Source organism: Scatophagus argus, chromosome 15 (assembly GCF_020382885.2).
Source record: "Scatophagus argus isolate fScaArg1 chromosome 15, fScaArg1.pri, whole genome shotgun sequence".
Lineage (NCBI taxonomy): Eukaryota > Metazoa > Chordata > Actinopteri > Scatophagidae > Scatophagus > Scatophagus argus.
The window spans coordinates 2,132,095-2,143,360 of record NC_058507.1 but is presented as its reverse complement, the minus strand read 5'-3'; the positions used below and the strand labels follow the sequence as shown (position 1 = coordinate 2,143,360).

Here is an 11,266-nt window from a genome sequence, read left to right as displayed (position 1 = left end):
GACATTGTACCTAACTGCAGTACCTGAGTACATTAACTTTATTATTATTATTTTTCCACCAATTAATACACACCGCCAGCCCCACGAATATCAGACGACCAGCAGCGCTTGTTTCCGCTGCTGAAGTATGAAGTCAGTCTGGCCGCTCACCTTCACCGCAGCTTCCTCTTTAATCCTGCCGGGATGACATCATCACCACCGAGGAAGAGTCGTGGGGGGCGCCGCCGGGTAACGCCATTTTCACGCACCGCTCAGTCAGTCATCCAGCCAGCGGACCAGCGGGCTGTCATCTTCATGGGCGACTTTTTCCTTTTAGCCCCATGAAGCCGCTATCCAGTTAGTTTTGCGGAGCCGTTCCTGCCATGGAGCCGAAGGAGAGCGGGCTTTTCTCGTGTGGCTCAGTCTGAACTCGTTGTTTTGACAGATAGGCGGCTAGCTATGTAGCTAGCTGGTCATCCTCGTTAACGGCGGTTAGTGCAGCGAAGCCCAGCGTCACTCGGCACCGCGTATCGCCACTCGGAGACAGTTTTCGGAGACAGTTTGGACATTTTTGTTTCAGGACTTGTATATTTTTCTGCGCTTAACGGAACACGCTGTCGGTCACAGGAGCAACACCCACATCTTAGAAAAAGACGTGATTTAAAAGGTAAAGAGGGGAGGAAAACCAAAGCTACAGTCAGGCTACATTGGCAACGGATGTCCTAGAGAACGGTAAGAATGGCTCCGTGTATTTCCTGGACTGGTCATTAGCTAATTAACCTCTTTCGGATTTTTAAAGGTGTTTCTTCAAGTGTCATTTTGTCAGTCAGCAATAATTTAATTTATCGTGGTTGTATAATTTGGATGCTCGTGTTTTAAAGCATACAACCCTTTGATGTGCGTACGATGTTTACGTTAATTGCAGGAATTAGACGCCGTGAGCATATTAACTGTCACTGAGAGGGCTAGCTGAGAGTTAGCACCGCGGCTGGTCTGTGTGACAGGAAATTATTTGCCAACTGGTTCTGCAGGTTAATCCGTTTAGCCGGGACAAAGCAGCAGGAACCACAGAGGCGTGGACGCGACTCAAACACATCTGTTCACCGGTGAAAGGGTGCACTAGTTGGCCGCTGCAGCACCGTAAAGTGTCGATATTTGAACTGTCATGTGATGGTGTGGCTGTGCTGGATGTGCTTTTCATTGATATTCAGTGCGGGGTCGAGAGCTGTGAAAGCTGCCTGTGTTGAGGGGACAGCCTCAGGGGGACAGTGGATCTCAGTGTGGGGACTCACAGCTGGGATCTGAAAACCAAGAAGACTGACAGGATGAATATTTGGGATGTAAAACACACAAGCAAAAAAACAAACCTCTGAATCTACACTACATGACACAAATCCCAGGAATACACACAGGTATTCCTGGGAGTTTTGTTTATCCTGCCCTGCAGTCTTTAGTACTGAATCCACCCTGTTCCTGACGACCTGCAGGGCGCCTCCCCCAGGCTGACGCCCCTCTGCTCTCCAGGGGCAGCTTGTTGTTGCCTCAGAGATCCCACAGGTGTTGTGTGTTGACCTTTTTATAGAGTTCTTATAGAGTGCTGGTGGGAAATGACGATTGCGTGTTGTCTCAGCAGGTTTCGTGACGCTGCAGGTCGGGTGAGAGGTGCGCAGCGTTTGCACCAACGTACAGCCAGAGCACGATGGCTGACAGGAGCTGTAGTTCATGTGTAGCTCATTTCATAGCCCAGGCAGTACTGCAGTTCTGAAGTTGAAACCAGTATTAATGTTTGAGCGACCTGTAATTATTTATATTTGTGTTTTCCTGATTCCTTAAATTAGCTTAGGACACTGTTCCTGAAGCACCTTAGGCATCTTTTGGCATTTCTGTACTGTATTTTTTTGTAATTTATTGCCTGATGTATGTGTCTGCGCTAATATATCTGGCCATACGAATGACTTCGGAACAGTTGGTCAGGATTAAACAAGTGATTTTTGCTTTGAGGTTCTTGAAATATATCATGTATTAAGAAACTTAATGTAGAGCTACGAGTTTAACTCTTACTCATTGGCATCAATGCAGCAGATTTTCTGAATAACCAGACATCCTGCTCCCATGTTGAAATGGCTCTGTCATATGTGCCAATCAGACAACCAGCTCTTTCATAATTGCTGAATAGTGAAATGATACCATCAACTAGAAGAAGTGACCAGTAGAGAGATGCAGAAATGCTACGTGTTCTAATAAGGAAATCAGAACGAGTTCTTTTTCAGCCTGGTTTGGTAACACGATCCTGAGACCTGAAACTGAATCTGTGGAGAGGCTGAAGCAAGTTATATATCAGAGTCTGTTAAAGAACAACTCCAGTATATTCTCAGTGCTTTTGAGCCTTCAGGGTGCTACTGCTGTCTCTTTGGATCACAGCATCTTAAATCACTTCAGTGATTCGACTGATAAATTTAATCTCCTGCCTGAGGTCGGCTCATGGAAATAAAAAATGATTGGTGTTCTTGTCATGTGAAGACTCACCAGAAGTGAGCCTGCAACTCATTTTGGGGGATGACTCACAGTTTAACAGCAAATTAATTAACACCAAAGCAATTTTCTGTGTTGGGTTAATTTAGAAAAAGAAATACTCAGAGTTCAGCTTCCTCTGGATTAATGTCATGATGTCCGCCAGACTCAGAAGACCAAATCTGTGAGTTATTAATGCTGATCTTACTTGTCATTTCCTGTGTTTGTGCCATGTGGGTTCATGTGACTGCCTCGCTTGTTAACCCTTTTCTTCTGAAGCTAATAGCCAATACTGTAACGTGATGGTTGAGTATGAATGGACTGATAATTCAGCAGCACTAATCTTATACAGGAATAATGACGTGAAAAACTGCAGCACGTGGGAGATCATATGTGATCCGTAAACAGACTACAATCAGTGTTTTTATATTTACAGTGGATCACATGACTTGACCCTCCAGCTTCATAGTTTTACAGGATCTTTCAGCTTATTGTTGTCTTTCTTGGCTGTAGTTTATTGCTTTGTTTCACTCTCTCTGCTCTCAGCAGGCAGCTGGTTTCACCTTAAAAGCTCTGATTAACTCACTTTCCATGACCAGATGGTAAACAGGCCAAGTTAGAGCCGGGCTGCTGAAGGAAGAGGAATATTTAGGAGTGAAACAACTGCTACTAATGATTATTGTCATTATCAATTAATATGCTGATTATCTTCAGAATTAATCATTGGCGTTCTAGCAGTGAGAAAACCAATGCAGCTGAAAGGAGAGACAGTATTAGGCTTCAGTTTGTGGCACACGATGATGGGTTTAAGGTGTCAGTCTGAAGTTAGTGATATTAATTATAGTTGCACTGCATTTTTCCAGTTCTCTTCTTTTGTGTGTCTTTAGTCCTCAGTGCTTATTGCAGCTCCATTTTAGACTTTTTTAAACAAAAAATCCCAAATAATTCAAAGTGGGTGGTTCAACGCTGTTGTGTGGTTTGGGTTGGTTCCTTTTTTGTTTTCAGCTGCAGTAGACACAGCTGATGTTGTCAGTTACCCTTCCCAGTTCTAGTTTTACCTGACCGACTGGCATCAATTTGTGTGCAGCAGAGCAGCAAATGCATAATGTTTTCATATGCAGGTTACAGGCAGAACATTGCTGGCCTTTGAGTCATGGACAGAGAGCATCGACACATCGATGAGTGTGTCCTCAGTGGTTGCAGATGAGAAACTGTCCAGTAAATGTAATCTGTAGAGGCTCAGAGCGTCTCAGACTTTCTCTTTCTGTAAATGTGGTTGTGATTCACAGCTCTCATCAGCTCACACATGGCTGACTAACGCTGTTCTCCACAGTGCTTCTCCTCCATCTTCATGCGCGAAGCCAGAGCCAGCACTCGCTGTTCCTCTTCTTCACTGGTCCCAAACACATCCACACCCCCTGCCTCCTTACCGCTGCATTCGTCCTCAGCCTCCCTGTTGTCTCATATCACTGCCTTAACCTGCTTATATTGCAGCGTTCCCCCGGGCGCTCAGCTTCAACACAGCTATTTACATTTCAAAAGTTAACATCAGAAATAGTTTTCTCTGCCTTTCCCTGTGGGCCTTTGTGCTGTGAGACTCATCTGATGCCAGAAATAAAAGATTGTTGGATCAGAAGAGGAAGAAAGGCTTGTGCTGTCACTTTCACTTCTGCGTTACGCAGCCTGCAGTGGTAGTTGTTCTGTGTCTTGTTCTTTGCACTTTGGGATGTTTACACTGGTTGAAGATTGACTTTGCTGTTGGGGAGTAAAGCAGTGATACCCACATTCACTGCATGGCTTGTGGTTGAAAGGTAATATAATCTGTTGTGCTTCATATTGAATTACTGTTAGCGATTTAATAATGAGAACATTAGAAAAAAATCTTTTATAAATAAATGATTAGTCAGTTAATCAGCTGACTAAATTGAATGGCAGCTCTTTAATCCTTTCTTCAATCTTATCATCCAGCTTCTTAATTGTGAGTATTTGGTGGTTTCTCTTTCTGTCTTATGGAATATTAATAAAACAAAATAATTTGATCTTTGGGTGGATTTTGATTTTGATTTTTATTTTTTTCCTATCTTGAAAATGATTAATTGCCCTAATGAAAAGCCCCATTTTGTGAGTGTTCATGGGAAAATACCAGCATTACTTTATCTTTTGAAACTGATGAGAAGGTTGAATCTGAGAAACAAGTTAGACAGCAACAACTGGATAAACTCCAGTAAGTAACCTTTAACAGTCTGCCAAGACAATATGAGCCTTTCCTTCTGTAAATTGGACTCATCAGGACAAGGCTGAGGTTAATATTTATTCCTTCAAGTTGATTTCACTGAAAATTCCCTCATCCTGAGCAGCTCAGTGAGCTCACCTGAAGCTGCTGATTTCCATCTCCTCCTACGCACAGCGTCAGCTTCCTGCCCTGCTGTCAGCTGATAGGCTGCAGGCTGGTTGCTGAGTCACATGGCACGATCAGGGCTCTAACTCTTCCTCCGTCTGCCTCGTGTGCTTGGGGTGGCCTTCAGCTATTGTTTTTCTCTTTTCCACACTTTGAAGAGAAATGTGAAATCTGAGGCAGTTCAGGACAAGCCTGCTGTCTTCACCTGCTACCACAGCAGCTCTTACACTGAGGTGGGAAAGCTGGTTCAGCTGACTGTGCCATTGCAGCAGTAAGGATAAAACTGATGTTAGTTCAGTCACACCCGAGAGTGGTTTCATTTCTGTGCTTTTCACAGAGCCATGTAGTAAAACACAACTGCAGTCAGCGTTTCTTTAACTACTCAGTACAGAGAGTGTTTGCAGTTTGTCTTGCAGAGATTTATTAGGCAGCTTGCCCCAAGTGCTACCGAAGCGATCAGTCATAATCTTCTTAAGTTTGTTTGTATAATGAATACAACGCAAACAAAGTCTGTATGAAGTGGGAGGAGATGCACTGGGAGTGTGTTGGGGGGTCAAAGTCAGAGAGACAGGTATTAACCTGCAGTGTTTGGCTAATATACATAATGATAGCATCTGTTTCTACATACTGCACCGAGTGGTCTTCCTCTTTAATCACTAAGGCTGATTCAGGATCTGATTATGTGCTATGTCCGCATTATTGCAGCACTAAGAAGCTGAGTATTACTGAAGATACTAATCATGCATATGAATAGGTTGGTATTACTTTGTATTTTGTAACTGCAGTGCAGAATTAACATTCAAGCTTCCAAAAAAAGGCCTCTCTCTCTGCATGCATCCTTTCTGTGATGCTGTCAGACACTCAAAGTAATAAAAATAAAAAGCACTTTTAGTGGACGTAGCTTTGTCTGTTTTCCCAGACGATTACGTTGCAGCCTCTGCAGCCATGTAGGGCAGGGTATTGGTACTTTAGGATAGCAGCCACTACCGCCAGGTACCAAGTAGTGTCATTCATAGGTCAGATCCCAAAACAAAGTTAGTGTTTGTATGGTTTTGCTGGCAGGAGAAACGATAAATGTGAAGACCTGTGGCAGCCTCTCGTGGTTTTTCCCTCTCTGAGTTTCCTCACCTCACATCTGCTGTTATCTGCTAAGCCACACACATCTCACGAGCCTCAGCTCTGGATTTGAACTGTCAGCAGGCAGCAGGTTTAATGTCTGTGCTTTGGTTTATACCTTTCATCACAGCTGCACAGCTTTATTTTTTTTCCAAAAGCATCTCGAGTGATGACTCCTCAGTTTTTTAAGTGCACTTCAAACTGCATTTTACAAACGCCACATTACATTTGACGTTTGTTTATCCAGCTTTTCCTGGTGCAACACCCTGCTGCTGAGATGTGCTTCAGTCAGACTCACTCAAAGGCACCTTGAGTGTAGCTGGAGAAGAAAGCATGGATGTTTCTTATTAGCCGTCTCTTCACAAACACACAGGTCTAACCTGTTGTGTAAGCCAGTGTTGTTTCTCACTCTGACCTGAGAATCGATTGTAAAGGGAGATGAATCGCTGGCAGGGCTGTGAAAGGCGGTAGCAGCCATGAGACCAGGAAAGGTCAGGAGGATGCAGCTTTTAATGAAACATCTGAGAGTTACCTCACTGACCACTCTACAGTAATCAGAATGTCTCAGATTCCTGGTGAGGCCCAGTCTGTTGCTTTGTCAAGTGACTGATTCCTGTTTTAACAGCAGAGAACGTTAACTGAACCTTCTTGTGTTAAATTTGAGTTCTTTTCCTGTCGGGACTAAACAAGCAAAGAAGTCACGAGAGGAGTGGAAATGAATGTCAGCAACTTTAAAGCCTGCAGATGACAACAGGCTTTTGTCAGGATCTAGAACATTGTTTTCCCTCTTGCTTTAATGGGACACTGATGTACGTACTCTTAAAGTTTTAAGGAAACGCATTTCATATTAATTTCCTGCTGTTGTGTTTTGCAGCGTTTTGGCTGTGAATTTTCTTGTTTTGATTTGTCAGAGCTCAGTGGACGTACAGTATGAAACAGCATTAGTCAAAACAACTTTAGCCTCTGTAAAATGGATCTAAACATCATTTGGACGTTAACTTCTGCAGGATGCGTGAGGACATGTCCACCATGGTGTGCGTGAAGGAGGAGGAGGACCCTGGGGAGAAGCTGTCCCAGGATGAGATCATCTCGCGGACCAAGCAGGTGATCCAGGGCCTGGAAGCCCTGAAGCAGGAGCACCACTCCATCCTGGAGGGCCTGCTGGGCACGCTGCGCTGCCTGAAGCAGGACGAGGAGGGCGTCCTGGTGGAGGAGAAGTCCCACATGATCCGCAAGTCCCTGGAGATGCTGGAGCTCGGGCTGAGCGAAGCACAGGTACGATTGTCTGTAGGCTCTGGGAAGCTGATCTCAGGCCTGCTTTGATTTTATAGATTGATATTGATTGATACTGAATATCCAGCAGATTGAGGATCGAGGTTACAAGCCACAAATGATTCACACTTTTGTTAGAATAGAAATGCATTGATTTTGTGAGAAACAAGAACAAAACAAAAAAAATGCTTCCAATGTGGATGTTCCTTTAGTTAACAGCAATTTGTCCTGCTATAGTGAAGCACATAATAGTAGACGAACAAAAAAAAACATACGCACAAATTCCAGTGCAGAGTTATGAAAGTCACCTTATGAATTCAAACATCATAGTGCCTTTTTCTCTGTCTTTTATTATCTTTTTAAATACAAGCAGCATACTAAAGTGTTTTCCAAAAGTTCCTCTCCTGTGGTTGAAAAGTCACAAAGATTTTCCTTCTCCTGAAGAAAGACAACAGAAACAAAGATGGAAGCTCTGACCGCTCAGCAATAAAACATTTAAAAATGCATTATTTTTTCAGAGGAAGTTTGAAAATTTGTCATTGTTCGGTTGACGAACACTGGCCTATGAGTCACTGATGAGTCATTGTTGAAGCTTTAGCCCGTCATCTCTGTGTCCCAGCAGGCTTTGCCTATTTAATATACAATACTCTGCACCGAACAGACTCTAATATCCACCTTGAGCTGTTTGAGTAGCTGGCACTTATGGTAAAGTGCAGTGTGATTCATATTTTTCTGCATAATTTTGCTGCCATAACACCTCTAATGCCTCTCAGCCTCAGACTCGTCTAATTACACCCCTCCCAGCCTTTCACCTTACAGCGTATGCTATTAGGTGGCTGCTTTTACCCAGAGTGCCTCACAGTAACATTAGTGTACACATTTTTAGCTCTGATGGGGACTGTTGTCTGATTACTGGCAGTTTTAGTCCAGCACCCCACATGCTACGCTGCCACTGAGTCTGTCACTGTATCTCCTTGGATTAAGATGTCGGTGTATGTTCTATTCCAATTCTATTTTGTATTTTTGTTGATCAGAAGTTGTTATATTTATTATTTATTAGAAATATTATTTACACACTAGCTCAAGAATTGAGCTTCAGATCAGTATTTCTGATCACAAGAGTAAGAGAAATATTTACTGAACAATGAATAAACGCGTACTGACGCTGACACATTTTACTTGAATGACGCTTGGAAAAGTTTTAACTCAACCCTGTAAATATTAAACCCAAAAATGAGTGTGGGTGGTTGCAGTCCGTCCTCATGTTGATGTTTTATGTCATGAACAGCTGCTTGGTGTGTGTGTTATTGATCTGTGAAAAAAGCTGCCCCGCCCCTCTTTGTCCAGGTGATGATGGCGCTGTCGAGCCACCTGAGCTCCGTGGAGTCGGAGAAGCAGAAGCTGCGGGCTCAGGTCCGCCGGCTGTGCCAGGAGAACCAGTGGCTGCGGGACGAGCTGGCCGGGACGCAGCAGAAACTGCAGAAGAGCGAGCAGAGTGTGGCTCAGCTGGAGGAGGAGAAGAAGCACCTGGAGTTCATGAACCAGCTGAAGAAGTACGACGAGGACCTGTCTCCATCTGTGAGTCCTCAGAGTGTGTCGCTCAGGCTTGTGTTTGACTGAAGAAAGAAACTCCAGTGACAGGAGCACACAGATCTGATGCAGTGGGTCAGGTGTCAACCATGAAGTGGCTGATCCAGCTTATTCTTCAGCATCTCCATAAAATCAGATGATGATTTTAGTACCGCAGCGGTGCGATTTTAAAACTGGAAAAAGAGACAGTGCATATTTTAGATTAACACTCTGCGTTGAAAAAAATTTAATTCATCCTTAGACCAGACAAAGAGAGTCCAAGCTATTCATAAAAGACTAAGAATAATACTGTCATAGATTGTGACTAACCAGTGAGAACAGATGGAACTCCCCAAGATGCATCACATTCAGACTAGCTTGGGCAAATACAACCTTACTGTCTGTCGCAGTCGCCACGTGTCTGGGTTTAAAGTGTTTAATGTTATTACTCCAGCAATTAGCTGCCACTACTGATGGGAATACAAGGCAGGAACTCAGAGAGCCCAAAGGCTTTACAGTGGAAGTTTTTATAACAGAAAATGTTCAGACTTTTCGGAGTCTGCATTATATTCAAAAGTACACATAGTGTTAAACTATTATGGGATACATGATAGAAGTGGTTGAGACTGGCTTTTGTTCGACTGTACCTTCTCTTCTGTTTCAGGTTTCTAAATCACTTCCATTGAACTCCTTATCAGCAGTAGAGTTGATTAAAAGTCCAGTATAAACAATCTCAGGCATTTTAACACACTCAAGCTGCAGATTGACTGCATCAGCTGATAAATGAGGAGTTTGTGGTCAGTTTATTCATCGTCTTCTAAATGAATCCTCTCCTCTCTTCTCTCCCCCACTCCCCTCTCAGGAGGAGAAGGACTCTGACTCCAGTAAAGAGACTCTGGACGATCTCTTCCCAGATGATCAGGATGACCAAGCTCCAGGCAGTAAGTGTTCCTCCCTCTTCTTCTTCTCTCTGCCCGTTTTCAGTACCTGGACCTGATTATGAAATCCAGTTCCTGTAAGAGAGGCTTCTCTTGTCATGTGGCCCACGTGGGTATTAAATATATTAAAAGTATTCTGTTTGCGATGCTCTCTACGACAGTTACCTGAACTGTATTATGGAACAGATGAAAGGGAGTAAACTCCAGCTTCCACATCGTTAATACTTCTGCAGTTGAAGGCTTTGACTAATGACACGCTGGTTTTTAGATTAGATTTTCTTTTCTTCGACGGTGGCAGTAATTGCAAAAATGTCAGTGCTGTAAAATTGATTCCTCCTTTGGCAACGAAATCTTAGTATACCACAGTCTGTTCAGTGAGCGTCCCCAGAGGCAGAATATAGTGCATAACGTTATGTGCCAAGTTCCTCCTGACACTTCATGCACTTTCCTTAAGCCTCATGAATCTTTTTTCTTCTCTTTGTGCCTCACTTCACAGCTCTCTCACACACCCAGTTTTCCTCTTCATGTGTTCCCCTTCCCTCAGTGTTTGATGGGATTGTCTTTCAGTAGCTCTGCAGCCCAGACAGTAAAGCTGTGTTGGCTGTAAAGACCCATTAGTCAGGACCCAGTTTGGCCTGGACGGAGGCCAAATGGGGAGAAAACCTCCCAAACAGATTTGTGTTATATAGCTGCAGGATTTCTACAGTGTGTTCTCGCTGTGTGGCTGTAGTCAGGTGAAATAATGTTTGTCAAAAGACCACAGTAGTGTTGCTGTGAAGAGTTTATTTGGCTTTGAATGTGAATGAAATGTTTAAAATGAAGCATATAGTAATGGCTTCAACAGGTTTGTCTTTGTGGAATCAAATACAAAAGCCTCATTAGAACTAAAGTTAAGCTCCAACAGAAGAGCAGCTGCAATAATTTGAACGATCTTAATTTAGAGAACTATACTGTAGTTTTGAGCTTGTTTGGGACAACAGGGTTACCTTTACGCTCTGACAGCCGTTTGCTCCCAAAGTTGGCATCACTTAGAGTGTTTTTAACTCTTCGATTTTTGGCACTGAGGTGATTCCCATTTGGCTCCTGACTCCAGTTTGTCAGCCAGTTTAAATCGCTGACAAAATAGACAGAAGACTGGTTCACAGTGCAGCTACTGCAGCTCTTGCACTCCTGCCCTCTTTGTTTCTTCTTTGTTCAACTGTTTAATTTGACCTACCTGTTGGAGGTGCAGTCACAGTGGGCATTTCTCTTGCAGAACACATTTGATGAAAGTTAGAAACTGTTGAAATATAATTCAGCCTTTTTCACATCTGTATCAAAAGATGGCCAGTTAAGAAATTGTATTTTAATTGTTGACTCAGTCCTGTTTACATGGTCCTGCTGCCCTCAATGGTCACTGTGGCACCAAATGTGGATTAAAACACTGCTGGAAATGATCTCCAACAAATGCACAGTTTAGTGCTGTTTGAGTTAACATCAGTGA

The 11,266-nt window shown here is 43.3% G+C and overlaps 1 protein-coding gene across 9 annotated transcripts in view; it reads left to right on the top strand.

Moving 5' to 3' along the window:
• Nucleotides 1-148: 148 nt before the first annotated feature.
• The window catches only part of klc1a (kinesin light chain 1a), a 38,937-nt gene continuing 27,819 nt past the window's right edge, over nucleotides 149-11,266 (top strand). For 2 of the 9 annotated variants that reach the window (XM_046411913.1, XM_046411912.1), the window contains exons 1-4: nucleotides 161-711; nucleotides 7,012-7,279; nucleotides 8,624-8,854; nucleotides 9,708-9,786. In XM_046411913.1, coding sequence (XP_046267869.1) covers nucleotides 7,013-7,279; nucleotides 8,624-8,854; nucleotides 9,708-9,786 — 577 coding nt within the window. In that variant the 5' untranslated portion in view covers nucleotides 161-711; nucleotide 7,012. Of the gene's footprint in view, nucleotides 712-1,485; nucleotides 4,302-7,011; nucleotides 7,280-8,623; nucleotides 8,855-9,707; nucleotides 9,787-11,266 lie in introns of those variants that run through there. The other 7 variants (XM_046411907.1, XM_046411911.1, XM_046411905.1 and 4 more) reach the window with 7 other exon arrangements.